The sequence below is a fragment of the Schistocerca serialis genome, chromosome 1, assembly GCF_023864345.2.
Source record: "Schistocerca serialis cubense isolate TAMUIC-IGC-003099 chromosome 1, iqSchSeri2.2, whole genome shotgun sequence".
Classification (NCBI taxonomy): Eukaryota; Metazoa; Arthropoda; class Insecta; order Orthoptera; family Acrididae; genus Schistocerca; species Schistocerca serialis.
This window is the reverse complement of record NC_064638.1, coordinates 579,606,053-579,626,740: the sequence shown is the minus strand read 5'-3', so window position 1 is coordinate 579,626,740 and position 20,688 is coordinate 579,606,053. Positions and strand designations below refer to the sequence as shown.

Below are 20,688 nucleotides of genomic sequence, written 5' to 3'. Positions count from 1 at the left end.
CTTTTATTTAGCTGGCAGTAGTGGCGCTCGCTGTATTGCAGTAGTTCGAGTTACGAAGATTTTTGTGAGATAAGTGATTTGTGGAAGGTATAGGTTAATGTTAGTCAGGGCCATTCTTTTGTAGGGATATTTGAAAGTCAGATTGCGTTGCGCTAAAAATATTGTGTGTCAGTTTAAGCACAGTCATGTATAATTTTTCTAAGGGGACGTTTCAATCCCTGCACAGATTTTAGTCTGTGTGATGGAGCATTTGAGAAGAGACTTGAGTCCTGCATTTGAAATTATGGACATCACCTTGACGACGTTATTTTTCACAAATAACTTTGTTAACTAAAATGGCAAATAATGAGCTTTGATTTTCTGTAAATAAACATGCATTAATTTTAAAGTTGGCTGAGTATTGTTTCATTAAAATCCGTCTGTCTCCTGTGTGTCACCCCGTATTTGGCCTGGTCATGATCAATGGACCACCCTGTATACTGATGTAAAGGGAGTCGCTCAGATGTATTCCATCCTCAAAATCTTACAGAATCTTACGTGAAGTATATTTTTCTCCTTTTTTTAGTTATACTTTGTATTGGCTTAGCATTTTCTTGAAAAAATAAACTGTCTCAAACATGTTTATAGAGTGATCATACAGACATAAATATTTAAAAATTATAATTTATATTTAAGTTATTATCTATAGTTTCCAATGCTTTTACATGTTATTACACACATATAAATAAAATGTTCTAGTACAAATATTTTCGTACAGCCTATCATCAAATTGGGTATGACTGGTTTATTTTATCTTTTAGTTCAAGGTGGAAACGATGAACAGTAGCCACAAAAATACAGTATCACAGGAAGAGAATGGAATCTATCGTCTCTACAGCTCTAGAGCAATGTTAGACGCAGCAAATATGGTTCAGGAAAATCATATAAGCATTTGCAAGCCTGCAAAAGAAAATGGGTCCCCTGGAGTTCTTTAGAAATGTTCCTGACAGAAAATCGAGACGTAAGTCTCCCATTCACCTTAGAGTCATAATTATAATAGAAATAACTGAAGTATGTTATTACGGTGCAAGAGATGGTATTTGGACTTTCTGTAAAAAATGGGGGTGGCTGCAAATGAATTAACAGGGGCAACTCACCATGAAAATTTTTTTTTATAATGAAAAGAAAACTGCAAGCAAAAAATGGTGTCTCAGTTATAAATGTCGATATGGTTGGGCTTTGAGAGTCCCAGAAAATTTGTCTCCATACTGGGCTTCCATATCTGATTCTGTTATAATAGACGAGCATTTTGACAAACTTTCAGATGTCAAGAAACTATGCTTGTCTCCTCTAAACAAGGTGGAAGATCATGTGCGGAATGTTAATGAAACTGGCTTGATGTTTGTCGTTAAGCCCAATAAGGTTGTAATTGAAATTGGAAAGAAGTTCGTATACAAGCGTACCTACGCAGAACGAGGAGAAACTATGACGTTGGTAGATTGTATCTGTGCTAATGGCAGCTGAATACCCCATTTATAATTTTCAAACGTTCTCGGTGGAATGATGATTACCTGAGAGATTGTCTATGGAACATGCAGGTTCGTCTATCTGAAGAGGGGTTGATTACTATAGAACTGTTTTTAGAATGGTCTCAAGTTGTTCATGAATCTAACAAAACAAGACCTGCGCTTTTGCCGATGGATTTGCACTGAGCAGACATTTCTCCACAAGTGCTTGAGCTTGCTTGTCAAAATAATATGTATTTACTTACATTACCTTCTCACACTACGCCCGTGCTCCAACGACGTCGACGTCGACATCGACGTTTAGAAGGCACCTAAGAGTGCTTGGAGGAATGAACTTCACAATTATATGGGAAAAACACAACAAAACATAAGAAATGCCTTCAGGTCTTGTGGGATGAGACCCTTGGATCGAAATGTCATTCCCGCTGGCTCCATCCGAGCTCACTGAGCGTCCTGATCCACGGGAAGGCCTTGCAGCTCCTGTTGCAAGCAGGTCATCAAACTGGAGTTCGCAGGCAGATGCTACTGAAATGCCAAAAAGTCCAGCATCCCCGTTATCTCCCATTGACTGTATCCTAAGAACACCAGCAGGAAATGTACGAAGGAAGCTCACATGAGCAAGTACTGTTGAACCAAGAGTCTGGCATTGAACATGATGAAAACAAAAGGCAGAAATGTGGCACATGAAAATAAATCGGGTCAATGTTCATTCTGTCTCATTTCCTACCTTGAGCTCTGCCAAAGTGAATCTGCAGTAGGACATATTAACATGTGAGGTCTCTGCAGTTTTAACAATGAGTTACGTGATATAGTTTAGACAGGAGAAATTGGTCTTTCAGAATGTGCTGTTATGTTAACGGTACTCAGATTTCATCTTCAGTTGACGTTAATTTTGAACCTGAACAATTTACTTGGTATTTGAACAGAAGTTATTTTTGTAAAGGTTCTTTTTATTATAAATATGTAATAGTAATAACTTTCTTGATTCAATAAGTTCCTTTCGATTATGTAATAAAATGTTCAAACATATATAAATAATTACGTCATATTTATAACTTACGTTAATTATCACCAAATTAAGAATCGGTATCACAAAATTAGCTGCCCTTATTACCACGTTATGTACAATTGTAATGTTTTCATTTAAACATCTTCAGTTCCAACAAAACGAAACCGAATGATATGAAACTGGTTTTATTATATAGTACACATACAAATCTAAGTCACATTATCATTTCCTGCAGGAATGTATGGCTGATCAGATTATTATTTACAAAGTTACTGGTTTGTCACCAAATTAGGTAACTTTATCCCACATTTCTGGCATGCTGTGACGAGAAACAGTTCAGTCCGGCATGATGAAATCTCACCTGAAACTGTTTATATAGAAAATACACTGAATGAAAACCGATGCCAGAACTCCAGCTGCTAAGACACATTACAGATATTTCTTCTTCTTTTATTTAAGGTGAATTATTTTTCTTTGTGATTTCTTCTTATATGCTTGCTAACAGCTTCTGTCTTTGTGCAGGTTTCAGAGAGTCACAGTAATGTGGAATCTAATTAACGTTTTCAACATTGCAAAGATGTAATGTGAGAACGTGGTATGCAATCTACATCACCTATTTCTCCTGAAGACCTACATATGTATTATTTATTGCTCAGTTTCTTAGACATTCATTCGAATGATGTCGAATTTCGTTAGAAATGATGGAAACATTGGAAGAAACAGGAAAGAAGTCCGAGGATTCCGTGAATTGTGGTTCGGTGATTGTTGAGCTAACTGAAGTCCAGAACAAAAACAGAGTGACTTCGAAATCCAAAGAAAATATATTTAGTAATAGCTTTCCATTACAAAGAAAAGGCTGTAAAACTTTGGATCAAATGATGGAGATAAAAAATGCTTATGCTCAAACAGTGTGCAAAGCCGGTTTCGCTTTGTAAAGACTGAATATGAATTGCAGAAATGGAAGAACCATTTACACGAAATATGTGCCAAAATGAAACTTGCAAAAGATTCAAAGAAAAACTATGTGAAAGATTTAGAACTGCTTGTGAGAGTCATTGCACCATTACTGATGGTGATCTACACACTGGGCACTCTGAAATGCAAGTGGGATGAACATATCTCCAGGTTTCTTCGATCTGGCGAAACAGATCCAGGGATTCACAAAATTACGAAGTTCGAAGTTTACCTCAAGTACGTGTAAAGGAGACGTCAAAGACAGGTAATACTGCGGTGCAAAAAATGTGCTTCTTGTTGTTCCCTAAAATGCTGTGCGTAAAGCTAATCAGTCAGGTTTAATTCATTATTTCGAGCAAAAAAAAAAAAAAAAAAAATGTAACAATACAAGTGATATCAGTGTGTTTCCACAGCTTTATATCTGTCTTCTTCAGGAATCTCAAGGCAAATTGGAGCTAAAAATTTAAGAAATGAGTTTATTTGCAAACTTTGGAAAAACGTCTTCTTATCATCTGCAGAAAATAATCCATCGCTTTTGTTGGATACTTGTCCTGGGCATAACGACACTTCTGTCTTTAGGCAGACAACGAAAAGATTGTTAAAATAATGCAGATTCCACCTTGAACTAATAGTGTGATTCCGCCTTTCGATACAAATTGTTTTGTTTCAGAAAACTGTTGTGCAATATAATTTCCGATAGCCATTTGTCATTTCAGGTTTACCGGCGGAATTGCATCGTTAACTTCAGTCGTTTCTGCATTGTCAGTTTGCTTCACCACATTTTACAAAGTTGGTAAAGTATGCCTGGTACTCAGCGCAATTTGCAGAACAATGACCATGGCCATTTCCGATAACTTCCACTTCTGTCTACATGAAACTGTCATCTACCGTGAAGTGCCTGATTGCATTAATTTTTCTTTCATCATATGTGCCTGGTGTAGGAAAATGTTTGTTTTCGTCATCCAATAGACACTTCGAATTTTTGTGATGAATACAGGGAATAGTCAAAGAACTGTTTCACTGTTTTGAAAATATATATTATTCAAAACTTATCACAAGAAGTGTGCTACAAGAATTGTTGTAAAATATTTAATGTCAACATATTGAAGTCCTGGTTGATGGAAGTCGTCTGTAATGTAAAATCATAAATTACCTTGATTTTATTTGCCCTACTAATCACTTGCGTAACAAGTGCATCGGCTACAATTTAGCTGTTGATATGAACTCCAGTTATTTAAAAAATCAGGAATTCGAGAAATTATTGGTGTGGTGTAAATGTGTAAAATTTGGAAGTGTGTAAAAAGTCCAAAGTGTGAGTGTGTTCTTCCCGCATGCAAAATTTCAGAGTAGGGACCATTTCCCTACGATCTCACTGGTATACCCGACTACCAGAGTACTGCTAGGTTGGTAAGGTTCAGGCATAGAGAAGTTAACTCACTGGTTCTCCGCAGAACTTTTATAAGAGATTCACTTATTCAGTCATTCATCCAGTCACTCAGAAGGTTACACAGGGTAGGATGTAGGTCACGTAGGTAAAATTATACAATAAATAAAGATTTTTTTTCCTCTCATCACTCCTCCAGAGGCTTATCACCACAGTACCAGAATGTGACTCACCTGTTACCAGCACACTCGGAGGATTATAAATGACACCTCTTATTGAACATTCAGTATCGTCCTCAAAGTTGGATGCAATATTACACTCGTCTGAGTTACGAATTGTTTCATACATATGGTAAATCTTTCAAGACTAAAATTCGCCGTGTTTTCATTACTTCATTGCAACCCTACATTTTCACAAAGCAGATCCTACTTCGTGAAACGTGACTTTATGGGTACTGCATATGTTAACACATACTGCTTCATGTAGAGGGTGACAATTATTGAATTACACGAAAAAAACGTAAATTAGTAACAAACTACGGCACGTACACACTTTATTCAACATATAAACGTCAGATATTCGGATTTAGGTTATGACATGTTCGATATGCCTGCCATTATTGGCGACGATGTAAAGCATACGAATAGGGAAATTCGGCGTGACCCGCCTTAAGTGTCGGAGCACCGATGCTGTCGATGACCTCCTGAATGGTTGTTTTCAGCTCAGCAGTGGTTCTGGGGTTATTGCTGTACCCCTTGTCTTTAATGTAGTCCCACAAAAAGATGTCGCATGTGTTGAGATCCGGAGAATATGGCGGCCAGTCGAGGTCCATGCTAGTGGCCAGGGTACCCCAGAGACAGAATGCGGTCCCCAAAGTGCTCCTCCAGGAGCTCAAACACTGTGTCTTGCAAGAACCACATCGTGTCGAAGTCATGGTCACTTCGGATAATGGGAATGAAATCACCCTCCAAAACCTTCACGTATCGTTCGGTAGTCACCGTGCCATCAAGGACTATCGCACCGATTATTCCGTGACTGGACATTGCACACCATACAGTCACCCATTGAGGGTGAAGAGACTTCCCGATCGTGAAATTCGGATTCTCAGTGCCCCAAATGGGGCAATTTTGCTTACTGACGAACCCGTAGAAATGAAAGTGGGCTTCGTCGCTAAACCAATATACTACTTCCCATCATTCCCCGCGGCCAAACGTGTAGTTTGAACGTCCTAACGCAAACCGTTCAGACGGTACGACGATTTTATTTCATATAGTTCAGTAACTGTCACCCTGTAAAACGCTACTTGCTAAATAATACCCCTTTCATGACTCTTGCGGATCTGCTAATCTTAATTGTCTGATACACGTGATTGTTTTTCCAGCGGTTGCTACCGTCCTTAGATTCGTTAACCTTTACACATAGACTTTCGCGTGGTAGAACAGACACATATTATTGTTTTGAAATAAGTTTTCTTCTGTTTTAGCCGTTGGAGCTGGGCTACAGGATTCTTAGTATATTGACAGTCGCTACTCACCACCTTTGGGTCGAAGTCGACCCGTGTCTCGATGTGTCTGTAGATGCCGCTGGTGTACGACCGGAAGTCGTCGTACACCATGAAGGCGACGGCCACCGGTCCTCGCTGTACCAGCGCCTCTTGCAGCGTCACTTCGTTCGTAGCCCCGTAGTAGCCTGCACGGGAATTGAACACCGCGCTCTCAGTCCCTTGTTGCACGTTGGTTGCAAACACAAGATTTGCCTAGAAGCTTATGAAATATTGACTATATGGAAAAGTCGTTAAAAAGCATTCTTCCTTTGACATGTTTACAGAATAGAGAATCAAGATGCCCTCAAATTTGAAACAGAATGAGGTGTGGGATAGAAAGCAGTGGTTGGTGGCGGTTGAAAGCATGATCGTCTAGTTTTACATCTCACAATCCAGTGGATGTAATAACACTTCATGATCTAAATTGAAAAATGTTTTAAAACTCTATTTGCATGGCTGTGGAGGTTGTGAGGAGTGGCTGGTGAACACTTTTTGGTATTGTAACTGCCTATCGGTAGAATCGAGTTGAATGACGAGTTTCATTTGATGTCTTTCAACCAGGCGGTCTGACGAATCCAGTTGTATAGCCTGATGTTGCAGTTACGGACTTCAATTACCTGGACCGTGACTACTTCAAAAGCCGACCGGAGTGGCCGAGCGGTTATAGGCGCTACATTCTGGAACCGCGCGACCGCTACGGTCGCAGGTTCGAATCCTACCTCGGGCATGGATGTGTGTGATGTCCTTAGGTTAGTTAGGTTTAAGCAGTTCTAAGTTCTAGGGGACTGATGACCGTAAGAGTTAAGTCCCATAGTGCTCAGAGAGTCACTACTTCTCGTAATTTATTATGATCGTTGAAACAATAATATTCAACACAGCACTGAAGCTGTTGTTTCTCCTGCATAGTAGGAATTCGTTAACAAGTGTAAATTTGTAGCCACTGATCCCATAAAAGAGGTGTCTGAAATATTACGGGGAGTAACATGAAACATATGGATCGTTACTGCATGTTAGACACTCGACATTTACTATGAAGATTAGAAGCAACAAAGTTCTGATGTAGTATGCGGACAAAGAAAAATAACATTCTAAAAGGTCATGTTTTCATCCATGAATGCTTTAGTAAAAAAGTATGTATTCTCTTTAAGTACCTAAATTTTACAGACGACGTACAACTAACTACTTACCGTAAAGAAGAAGTGGAAATACGACGGAATAATTCCACACTTATAAAAGCGTCTGTAACTAATTGAAGCCAATATTTTAACGCTAGTCCTATTGTGAACTGTTACGTAAGCTCCAAATGCTCAGGTATAGAAATGATGATACAGTACATCATCATTCACCCTAATAAACTCAAGGGTTCAAGATTCGACACGGCGCAAGTCAAGGACCTATTTTCGGTGCGATTCAGAGGTACCCTGTTATTTCTTGCCATTCTCATTACGATGTCCACTACTTGGAGAGATGCAAGAACGCACGTCCTCCAACCAAACCATACCAAGTATTTGCGAAAGTGTTGGGTTCAAGGCTGATTTTATGTCACGATGACATCTTAGACGACTGAACTCTTAGTCGTCGAAACGGGATTCTTTCCCGAACGAAGAACACGTAGTGGCAGAAATAAGAATATGAAGGTGGAACGCGAGTCGTGCTCCACAGCTCAGGCGGTTTGTCGGCACGGTAGTTCAGTGTTTTCGGTCACGAGACTCGCCACCATCTGTAATAAAAACAAAGTGGAGTTCTCATCGACTGAATGTGAAAGATGTCACGCGCTATCCACAGAGAACCGCCGACGAAGAAACAGATAAAAAAGTCCGTAAAGCATTCACCCACGAAACGTAAAGGTACCAGATTCCAGTCCCGGTCCCTCACACAATTTTTATCTGCCACGAAGTTTTCTATCGGCGAACACTCCTCTGTAAAAACGAAAGTCTTTGTGCAGCAAAATAATGGTTGCCAGAGTGGTGTTGAAAACGCTGTACTTCAGAGCGCTAGTAACTACGAGAGGTGTTCAATAACTAATGCATCACATTTTTTGTTCGGCCAGTTTCGGTGGAAAAATTGCGGAATTTGTTGTGGGACCTCGTGGAATATTCCCGCTTCAGCCTCTGTAGTTTCATGAAGTTCCGATAGGCGGCGGCGATGTACGTAGGTTCAAATCGCGGAGAACCAGAGCATCGAAGGTATTCACAGGCGCTGGCAGAATGCCCACGAACACATGTCAGCGATGAAAAGCACGATGAGTCGTCACATGAAGAGCCAGTCATCATCGCAATAACGTCGCGGAAACCTGTCTGACCCCCGACGTGCTGCCGGTCGCTCACAGATGTGTCTCCTGCAACGTTGGAACGAACGGACGTTCCCATTCGAGGTGGCCCACGGATCTCAGTTAAACACCTCGTTGCGCAACTGGACGTCTCTGCTGGTAGTACTGACACGCTCGTCCACCAGTTGGAATAATCAAAGGTGTGTTCATGCTGTGTTCCTCGACGCCTAACGGAATAATGAAAGGTGTGTACCTGTTGTGTTCCTCGCTGCCTAAAAGAAGACCAATAAAGAGCAACGAAGAACCATCTGTGCGGAACTGCTTTCGCTTTACGAGACTACTCATAGACAGTTTACTGATGCAGCAAGACTTTGGCGCCCAGGTCGACTAGTAGAGCGGTACTTGCTCGCAGAAAAAAAAATTGCATGACTTATTGAGCGCCTCTTCCCACGTACCATCCGCTAACAGGACAGGAAGGGAGCGAACTGATTTCTGCCGCAGTACTGTATGCACCCTCCTCCAAACGTCGTAGAATAGCTTGCGCCACACGGATAGTATATGGGTGATTGGTAAGTTGTCGTGTTAAAAACATGCTCAAAGGGGCTTATGAACCAAAAAATGAATCCGAAATGTAGTTATCTGTTTCAAGTTTTTCAAGCAAATGAGAAAGAGAAGGAAGTAGCGCTGCTCGAAGATCCACTTACCTCCAACGTAGCTGTACTCAGCGGTGTAATGACGATCGCAAGAGGTGTCGGTCGAACAATCACTGTCGACACCCTGGTATGGGTTGCACGCCTCTTCCACCAGTCCATAGTCCTGCCAAGTAAAGAGAAGTGTCGTGCAACAGTGGGCTTACGAAAGATAATTTCATGTTATGCTTGCATTTGACTATATTCACTTATCAGTTACATATCGTGGAATTTTTTTAATACCAGAAATTACAAGAAAAAATGTACTCCTCTACTAAAAAAATAATAAAATGGAATGCATTGTAAAACTATTTCGAACATATTAAAAAAATGTGTGCCAGGAAAACTGTTTCAGCGTGACTAAGAAATTTCTATGAAGGTAAATAACTCACCAATCTTATTAGCCCCTAAACTGTACACAACTCTAATAACTTTTTTTCTGTCAGTAGCAGGTAATTTAGGTTTGAACGCCTTCTTAGCATATACCTTAGAGTATCTAAGTAAAACATTCCAAAAGAAGTTTTACTAAATTAAACTACATTATACATCTCGTAAGAAAGGTTTCATTTTTACTAGCTCTCTGAAAATAAATGATCACCTTGTTACAATGAAATCAGTAATAATGTAATCAAGTGCTGTACAAGTCGACTTCAGATATACTAGTTACGTATAAATCTCTTCATAGCGGCATTTTCCTAGACAGAGCTTTATACGCGGTTGTCAAATCGCTTCACAAAAAAGAAGATAAAAGTAGTAAGGAACTGGCAATACGTCTCATTCTATCAATATTTTCAAAAATATTCGAGAAGATCTTGTAAAATAAAATTTACAAATTGAACAAAAGAGTGAAAAAGAATTCTCAGTACCGTAAGCTGACGTTATCTTAGCCCACTGGCCGGGAAATGTGTTAAGTTCTTTTCCTGTGAAAGGTATGTTATTAGTGTGCAATAAACAAGGCAATATGCATTCGGAATGTGCAAAGAACGATCTATAAGGATGTTAGTTCCACGAAGTAATATTGTGTTAGCAGCACTGGACCCGAAGTTGGTAGTAAATAATTTAACAGCTGTTACATCCCAGTAATTTCATCCTGGAGGGTTCACATCAAGTCCAGTATCACAAAACGATAATAGATAAATTTACAGTTAGGCAATATACTGCAGTTTTGTAATACAAAGAAAAGTATCCTGGAATTATGACAGGTTAGTGATGAGGGCGCTAAAATGAACTGTATGCAAAAGACGAGGTCCAGAACAAAGCCCAGAAACAAACTATTTTATCCTTGGCACGATTTCGGAAGAATTATCAGGCCACTGCTACAAAATAGGTGACTATTTTCAAGTAGCAGAGCTTCAACTATTTGCGTTATAAGTTCTATATCTATACTGCATAGCATCCTTAACATCTGCAAATAGTTACCACAGTGTAGCACGTAAGCTGCAAATGAGTTTGTCAATTGCTGAAATATTGTGCATTTGCATATTTACTGAAATATTTTCTGAATAAAGTTGAATATTTTCTCTTCTTGTCATCAAAATTTAATGTTTTATTTGTTCCTCGTGCTCCTGTATGTCTACTCAAGAGATATGTATTGATTTTACTTTATCCAAATGTTATATTGCCACTTTTACATGAAGAAATGACTGAGTCGACCGAAGCTCCGGTAACATTGGTCCATTTTTTAATAGTACCAGAGCAGCACGAGTGATGTATCTTGTTTAAAAATTTTTCCTAACTGATGGCACATGTTTGCGACAATACTATGAAAATCTACTTTGTTTTCTTGCCACATGTGAAAAGAAAGGCATGTAGTGGGCCAAAGTAACTCAGGCTGAAGGTAGCAAACAGTATAAATTTCTTAAAGCACTGTCAGTTGTGGTGGCTATATTTACCTTGGTAGGTAACATGCTAGATACAATAAATCAGCATCATTATTGCCCTTGAGAATATTTTTTGACTTGGATAATCATAATATGTTAACGTAAAAGTTAAAATATAAAGGAATAGTGGTAAGATTCATTGTTTTCTTATCTCCGTGACAGAAAGCAGCGTGTACCAATGCCACATCGATCACACACCTATAGGTACTCGGAATTTGAAGCAATTAGACCTGATATGCCATTGAATCCCACAGTGGTTTCTCTTTCATTTCCACTATACTAACAGAACTTCCACTTCTATCGTCAGAATTTTGCCCTTTTTGTGGGTGGTAAATGTACAGGAATAAGAAGCAGTATTAGTCATATATCCGTCAAGACAGCAAACTGAATATTTGAAAATTTCAACAGACAAAGACCAATGGATTATCAATGAATTTTGACAAGAGTGAGTGAAGAAAATTCTTGTAGTACTGAACAATCTAAGTATAGCATATTGAATGAAATGCAAGAAATAGACAAGTTAAACTTTTGTAACTACTGGTCACAGTCTTAAGAAGAAGGTCATACTCTACCCCCTATATAATATGCATTCATAAGTGTGTACTGTGATACAGAATATGCACTGGAGAATTATCGCGCAACATGTACCAGTGTGACTTGCGCTATTGCTATAATTGGGACTATTCAGGCGAAAGGGAGGAGGTTTATGGACAGTCGTTCTTCCCAAGGAACCTGGGGAAGAGGGGAAATGGTTCTGGTACGTGATGTACCATCCATCAGACAGCATAAGGTTCCGTGCACAATATCGACAGATACAGATGTACTTTGCTGTATCCGAAGAGCTAAGAATACACAGACGACGATCTAATGGAAAGTGAGTGGAATTGTAAATCAGGTAGCTGCGACATGGATGCATGTAAGTGAAAAAATTAATAAATGGAGATTTCTGGATGAGGGCGTTATCTAGCAAATGGCGACTGCTGCCATTGATGATGGCGACCGACGGAAGATTTGAGGATTTATGTTTCGGAAAACATTTCACAGTTTATTTGCGTTATCAGTTTGTCTTAAGTTCTTGTGCCCTCAGATATGCTGTTGTCTTCAGTTCGGAGACTGGTTTAATCCAACTCTTCACGCTGGTCTGTACTGAGCAAGCTTCTTCACCTCTGCATAACAACTACAAAAAACTCCATTTGAATGTATTTACTGTACTGAAGCCTTGGTCCCATTCTATAGTTTTTTACCCCCTCCACCCACACCCCCCACGCACATACGTCCTTTAACTACCAAACTGATAACTCCTTGATGCCTCAGGATACCATATCTTAAATTATCGAGGTACTTTCTAATATGCCTACTACTCATGGAGCAGTGAGAGTTACACATATGATTTTACACTAAATATTCTGAAGTAGAGCAGTTACCTTTCCATATCTGCCGCCAGTGAGGTAGGGGAATCCCCCAGAACAGCCCTGGTCGAGGGGGCTGCAACCGAGGACATCCTGCACTGAAAATACGGGCTGCTGGGTGTTGTTCGTCTGGATGCGAATGCGAGACTCCAGGACAGCGAGCGCGGAGAAGGCGAAGCAGCTTCCACATTGCTCCTGGTTCCTACGAAAATGTCACGAACAGTAACAGTACGATTACCTTCCCTGTTAGATTACGAAAATTTCCTGCTATCTTCCTAATGCAGTCCTTAACAAGGGTTCAGCTATGTAATTTGAGTGTGTGGTCAGTGGTGCGATATAATGTAGTTAATATTTTGGTCTGGACATTCTAAGGCTTTAACAGATACTGCCGGAAAAGGAAATTGGTACAAGTCGAAAGTCGACGTAAAGTTAACCCTATTGCGGCATATGCCACCTGGTGGATAGTGGATGCGCTGATAATGGTTTCAACGTCGTCGCTGAACTGATACCGTGATCGACCCTTTAGTAGGGAATGATCAGTCAGGAAGCTCACTGTGGTGCAAACGTGTGATGCAAGTGAACAACCATGCCACGGAGACTCACTAGTGCTTGTGGCCTTCCGAGTGGCTGGATGGTCCTTTCCGAGAATTGTTACGCATCTTGTGTGCTGCGTCAGTTGTGCAACGATGCCGGTATACGTGGTGACGTGAACATTCTCACAGCCGTAGCTGAGGTTCTGGACGTCCACGCAACACAGAAGCCCGCCGGGATCGTCTTATGGCAGTGGCGGCAGTGGATGATAGTGCAGCTGCCGCAGCATAGGTAAGAGGGCTTGTGAGCTCACACGTGTCAACACGAACTGTTGTGAACCGGTTATTAGCAGTGAGACTACAGGCACGCACACATCTAGCCCATCTTCCGCTCATGCCACAGCATCGATGTGCATGGCTCGGTGGGTGCCTTCAGAAGACCTCTTGGAAGATGGAATGGCGCGCCGTGGTCTTCAGCGATGAAAGCAGGTTCTAACTGCACTCAGGTACGACGTAGACCTTGTGAGCACTGTCTCGTAGAGCGCACTTGTCCAAGATATACTGCCCCACACCAGGCCTTATAGTCTGGGGTGCGATAATCCACAACTCCCACTCAGCTTTGGAGTTTCAGGAGAGGACTCTAACCATCGCAGAATGTTGTTAGATTCGTTCTTTTGCCGTTCTTGCAACAGGAAGTTTCCCATAGGATAACGCTCGCCCACACAGTGCCCATGAAACTCATGGTGCTCTTCAAGACGTGCAGCAACTTCTCTGGCTAGCACGATCTCTGGATTTGCCTGAATTCGAGCACGTGTGGGATATTACTTATCAACCAATAACTCTCACAGAACTACGTGAACAGGTCGAGCAGACGTGGTATAAGCTATCCTAGGACAGTGTTCATTATCTTACGATCGACTGGATGACAGACTCCGCGCCTGTGGAGTCTACGCCACCCATCAACACGGATGTTTCAGCATGATCGACACCTGGTACCTCAGAGCCGCCTGTGCTATTGATCTCTAAATGTGAACTTTCATGTACTCCACATGCACTGCTGCAACAATAATTGTATACCTCTAAAGGGGTACGAGTGGAGGCCGAAATGCACGCGTTTTAGCTCACGCAGGCTGGCGTGAGGAAGGAAGAACTATACTGACGTGAGGTCTGGAGCATGACAAGGAATGAGAATTCAGAAAGCGGATGTAATTAGTTTGATACTTAACTTTGATCCATTAATGATGAACGTCGCTCTTGACGGTACATGATTCACAATATTATCTGTTAAGAATACATTCTTGAAGATAGTAATTATAGTAACTGAATATGGCGCCTTGCTGGGTCGTAGCAAATGACGTAGCTGAAGGCTATGCTAAGCTGTCGTCTCTGCAAATGAGAGCTTATGTAGACAGTGAACCATCGCTAGCAAAGTAGGCTGTTCAACTGGGGCGAGTGCTAGGGAGTCTCTCTAGACTAGACCTGCCGTGTGGCGGCGCTCGGTCTGCAATCACTGATAGTGGCGACAGGCGGGTCCGACGTACACTAACGTACCACGGCCGATTTAAAGGCTACCACCTAGCTATAGTGTGGTGTCTGGCGGTGACACCACAGGGTGTACTAATTTTTTTTCCAGCAGCGAACATGGAGTACCTGTCTAGTTGCATACCTCACCTACGTGATCTGATAGATATTCATTTACCATTCTCCAGGTCTTTACAGATTACCTGGGACCCTATCGCTTGTCACTTTAACGAATTAATTAGTGTAACTGACTGAATCGGTTCGTTAGATTAGATCCTGTTCTTCAGCTGCAATATTTACATTTGCTATTTCAGGCCCACAAATGAATAAGAGGCACCTATTTCTAACTGTTGGTGTGCCGTCTACCATCATGCTTTCTAACTTCTTCTGAACTTTCACCTGAAGTCTTCCTATTGTCATTCTTTTACACTGGTTCTGCAGTTTTAGTTTAGTCTTTTCTGGTTGTCTCTACAGGTTCACACCATCCGTCCAAAGATTTTCGAGACTGATTTTATCTATGGCACACAAGCGACATTAATGGAGTAATTATGATGGCAGCTTGAACTAACAACTGCAAACAAGAGATGTGCATTCGACAAGTCAGTTGTGAGCAGGCAGTGGTAAGTAGTGGACGTGCGGCCATAGTGTGTCAACGTTGCTGTAACATGAATCGCAGTGAACATATCTGAATTAAGTGTTCAGGAAATTCTGCAGGATGTTTAGAAGAACGGAAAAGTGTGCAACACAACTTGACTCCCAAACAGAAACGACGTACGGACGTCTGCCTCGACTTGACTAAAGTGCAAAACGCGGACAATTGTTTTTTTGGAAAAACCTTCACGGGTGACGAGAATGTGCGTTATCAATACCAACCTACCACAAAATGATGAAGTACAGAAATTCACACCAAAGGCCAACGCTTTGACGACATAAATGTCATTGAAGACAATGTGACACGCGAGTTGAACAACATCAAGTGTTGGGGGGGGGGGGGGGGGGGAGATCATATAGAACACCCGAAACATTAAAACCACCACCTCAACTCTTCAATATTTATTTATTAATCGAGTCTCGAAACTTGTTGACTGTAAGCCATTGTCGTACTTTTCCGTTTGTCGTGTCTATTTTTCCACGTTTACAGCAAACATTCTCTTGCAACCAGAGTACTTTTTCACTACTATGCGATTTTGTTCTGGCCAGTTTTTTCCGTTCACTTTTCACAAGTCCAGGTTTCCACCACTGACGTTTTAAATTCGGTTTATAGCTTTTTGTCTAATATCAACCAAACGATTTGCAGTGTTTCAGAAACGTGTTTTTCAATACAACTTACTTGTTTCTGGTCCAGACCATTCTTTTTCCCCTGAGGGTTTTTTTTAGAGCAGAGGGGTTGTTCTTCTGTCTCGTTGAACGATTTTATTCAGTCGTCGTTGGTCCCGTTCTTGTAGGATCTTTTTTCGGCAGCAGCGATGTCGGAGATTTGATGTTCTACCGGATTCCTGATATTCACGGTACACGGTAGAGTCCCCACTTCATTGCTACCTCGGAGATGCTGTGTCCTATCGCCCGTGCGCCGACTGTAACACCTAGCTGAAAGTCAATTAAATCTTGATTACCTCCCATTGTAGCAGCAGTAACCGATCTAACAACTGCGCCAGACACTTGTTGTTGTTGCCGGCCGGTCTGGCCGAGCGGCTCTAGGCGCTACAGTCTGGAACCGCGCGACCGCTACGGTTGCAGGTTCGAATCCTGCCTCGGGCATGGATGTATGTGATGTCCTTAGGTTAGTTAGGTTTAAGTAGTTCTAAGTGCTGGGGGACCGATGACCTCCGCTGTTAAGTCCCATAGAGCTCAGAGACATTTGAACCATTTTGAACCAGACACTTGTTGCCTTATATAGACGTTGCCGACCTCAGCGCCGTTTTCTGCCTATTTACGTATCTCTGTTGTTTGGCGCTTCATTGTGTACACACACGCACACACACACACACACACATATATATATATATATATATATATATATATATATATATATATATATATATATATATATATATAAAGAGGGAAATCAGCGTTCGAGTCCCGGTTCGGTACAAATTTTCGTTGTCGTCATTCCATTATACAGCTGACGGTTATCCATATGCGCGATTGCGATTACTTTTGTAAGGGATCCGTGATCCCACGAACATAAATATTAATATCCGACACCCAGGTCGATAGCAGACAGGAGTCGATTGTCGAGCGCGGCTGGAGGCAGTGGGATTAGTGTCGAGTGAGCAGCAGTACTGAGAAGACGGGCAAGAATGGTGGTCGAGATGAGTACGATGTAAATGGCGGATGTGCCGAGTGAGTAGTAAATGATAAATTCACCGGAATGTGACAAATGAGGCGTCCCCTGATCGTTGTGGGGTTGACCCTCATCAATACCGATTCGCTAGTGATATAAAACCAAAAGTGACAAGTGTCGAATTACGTGTGTTCCGTGTCAACCGCGTCGGCCAGCAACAACCATGGACTGCAGTGAGGATTGTTGTGAATGTTAACCATCATCATTGCGTGTGACGAAGTACTTAAAATCAGCAACCAATAAAAGATATAACCGTAAGTAAACAAGTAAGGCGAAGGTAGTAACTTTCTCAGAATTTGTGTGTTAATAGAAAATACATATCAGTTTGTATATCGCAACCTTTGTGGTCTATAATACTAGAAAAACTTCCAATCATCAACTATTCCGTCTCAGAACAGCCGCCCTCGGTTGAAATACCCCAGAAACCACAGCAGAAAAACCGATGGCCTTTCATCCGTTAAGCACACGGTCATATAATCATAATAATTAACTGTTTGGCGGCGTCGGTAAATCACACAAAACCCAATGAAGGACATAACGATGGTGTTTCGCTTTGCATCGTAATTCGGAATGACACAGGCACTGCAGTATCGTATTTATTCACATTCTCTGTAATCCATACAGATGTGGCGCTATGCATTAAATGCTTATAGTCTTTTTTAATCGCTATAATTAATTTGGATTGCCCTGTATTTTGTGTTATTTATCAACGTGCGTAGCGACCTCAGAAAGCAAGTTACTCGTGTCGGCTTCAAGTTTTAGAGTATCGTCCAACAAGAGTGGCACATTCTCAGAAGAGAGTACTTGTTTCTCGCTTCCTACGGAAAGAGTCCTGCTGCGATATGGATAAATGATATACATATCACAATGTTATTCTGAAGCGGTAGTCCATAGTTGAAGTACTCGGGACATTTCGATTCATGCGGACAAAAAACGTGTGAGCTACACACGGGTCCAACTAAAATTCTGGAGGTATATTCAATTTCGCGTACTGCCGTAGTTAAAAGTTGCCAACAATCTGACCAAGACCGCAAAGGCGTGGGTAATGCTGACCCGCCTTACAGTTCAAATCTTGCACCACGCCATTTCCACCTTTTTGGCAAGCTGAAAGAAGAAGGGGGAAGAGGAGGGGGGGAGGTGAAAGAGATTTAACTAAAGACGAGGAGATTCAAACCGCGGCACTCAAATGGCTCCGTGAGGAAGGAACTGATTTGTGTCGTCGAGGAACTGAACTACCGGTAGAACGTTCTGACCGTTGCTTACAGAGACTTGGAAGATGGTTTCGTGTGTCTGTGTCACTTTGAACTGCAGCATTCAATAAAAGATACTTGGCCTGCCATAATGATGTCTAACTCACTTTTTGAAGTTCCCTCGCAGTATCTTTGTATGTTTTATATTAAAGATTTTTTATTACTGCTCCTATTAGGGCTACTGAAAATGATTACAAAGACGATTAACGTGTAGCAAACAAAGTATTTACACGAATTTTGACTGTAACAAACTCTGTGGTCAAATATTGTATGCATCTGCTGAGGAGATATGCTCTCCTGAAAAGTAAAGAGGCGTAATTGGATGAACGGAAACAGAAAGGAGGAAAGGAAAGCCTTGTGTTCTCTGTTTCACCTGACGGGCGACACGTAGTTGACTCCATCGACGTTCCTCCAGTCCCACTGCTTAGGCAGGTACGAGGCGCGCTGCTTCTGGGAAGACGTCACCGGTGCGGCCGTGGCTCTCTGCGGTACCCAAGTCCTGAAAGCGAGAAACCAAGAACAGAACAATGACGCTCGACTGGAAGGCAACGGGCAACGAACTGATAGCAATGTCAAAAAGAACCAAGTTTTACGTTCAGTTAATATGCTGTGTATTTTCTTTTCCCTATTCTCTTATCGTTTCTGTTTCCTGTTCAGTGCAGAATGGGAAGGGTGGACAGTGTACGATTCGTGCAAGCCTGTAATAATATACCATGGCAGAAACAATTTTGCGATGAATGCATATTATTAGAAGGGAGAACTAAGTTCTAAATTGGTCGTGGCTTCCAATAAAGAACCATCAGCTCAACCAATCAGTTAAGAAAAAAAAGAAAAGATTTATCATCCAGGACTAGCAGCATTATAACACTGTTATCTCAGGATGCTGTTTTCTACAGGAAAAAATCTCCCTCAGCGATAGTAATGAAATCGAGAAAACTTGGACAAATTTTTTCATTACAAAATTGTAATAACGGCAACTCTCTTTAACTGTGCAAAAATGCATGTTAATCCTCATAACAACGTGACAAAACTCAACAGTATACGGTTACAAAATAAGTGGTGAATGTCTGTAGCACTTCACATTGATTAAATACATTCTTAACACAATATACAAAACCGACGCACGACGAAGGGATTATTCGAATGGCACGGATATCGATAGAAGTGATGTACATGTACAAACAAATAATTAAAATTACAGAAAAATTGGATGATCTATTCAACTGAAAGAGCTTCACAAATTGAGCAAGTCAATAACGCGGTGGTCCACCTCTGGCCCTTAAGCAACCAGTTATTCGGCTTGACATTGGTTGACAGAGTTGTTGGATGCCCTCGTGAGGGATATCGGGACGAATTCTGTCCAAATGACGCGTTCGATCCTCAAAATCTCGAGGTGGTTGGAGGACCCTGCCTATAATCATCCAAACGTTCTCAATTTGTGAGAGATTCGGCGACACTGAAGGTCAAGGAATAGTTTAGCAAGCACGAAGAGAAGCAGTAGAATCTCTCGCCGTGTGCGAGCTGGCATTATCTTGATGAAATGTAAACCCACGACGGCTTGCCATGAGGGGCAACAAAACGGGACGTAAGATATTGTCGACGCATCGCAGTACCGTAAGGACGCCGCAGACGACAATCGAAGGGATCCCTCATGAAATCAAATTCCACCCGTGGGCATAACTCATTACTGTGGGGCCGTATGGCGGGCGACAGATAGGTTTTGTGTTTGACCGCTGTCTGGGGCGTCTCCAGACAAGTCTTCGCTGGTCGTCGGTATTCATGTCGAAGCGGGATTCATCACTGAAAACAACTTACTCCTGTCAATAGACTCCAGGCCGAAGATGTGTCTGGAGACAGGCCCCACAGTGGTGGGCTACCAACGTGACCGTCACCCGCTAAGGATGATGCTCTGGGATGCCACCGCGAGAGTTTCTACGGCTCTTCCCAGCTGAGAACGTTTGAAAGATTATAGGCAGGACGACCAACGATTTCGGGATTTTTAGGGTCGAATGTACTAGTTGAATTGAATTTGCCACGATGTTCCTCAGGAGGACATCCAGCAGCTCAATCAATCAATGTCAAGCAGAAAAACTGCTTGCTTAAGGGTCAGAGGTGGACCATCGCGTTATTGACTTGCTCAATTTGTGAAGCTCTTTCTGTTGAATAAATCATTCAGTTTTTTTGGAATTGTAACTATTTGTTTGTCTGTACATGTAAATCTTATTCCATTAGGATAATTCCTTCGGTTGCGTCGGTTTTTTTCCTTTTTTTCGGTCTTCGAATGTATTTATGGGTAATACCATGAAGTGACACAATCACAAAAAGATCTATATCAGAAAAAAACAAATAGTACGTAGACATAGATTTATTCATTCTGGGAAAGTGCAGGGTGTCTACGAAG

The 20,688-nt window shown here is 41.5% G+C and overlaps 1 protein-coding gene across 1 annotated transcript in view; it reads right to left on the bottom strand.

The window, feature by feature from the left end:
• LOC126416941 (dipeptidyl peptidase 1-like) overlaps positions 1-20,688 on the bottom strand; it is a 65,578-nt gene that overhangs the window by 6,785 nt on the left and 38,105 nt on the right. The window contains exons 5-8 of the mRNA XM_050084859.1: positions 18,661-18,786; positions 12,658-12,844; positions 9,369-9,480; positions 6,387-6,541 (exon numbers count right to left, since the gene is read on the bottom strand). Of these exons, the coding sequence (XP_049940816.1) occupies positions 6,387-6,541; positions 9,369-9,480; positions 12,658-12,844; positions 18,661-18,786 (580 nt within the window). The remainder of the gene's footprint in view (positions 1-6,386; positions 6,542-9,368; positions 9,481-12,657; positions 12,845-18,660; positions 18,787-20,688) is intronic.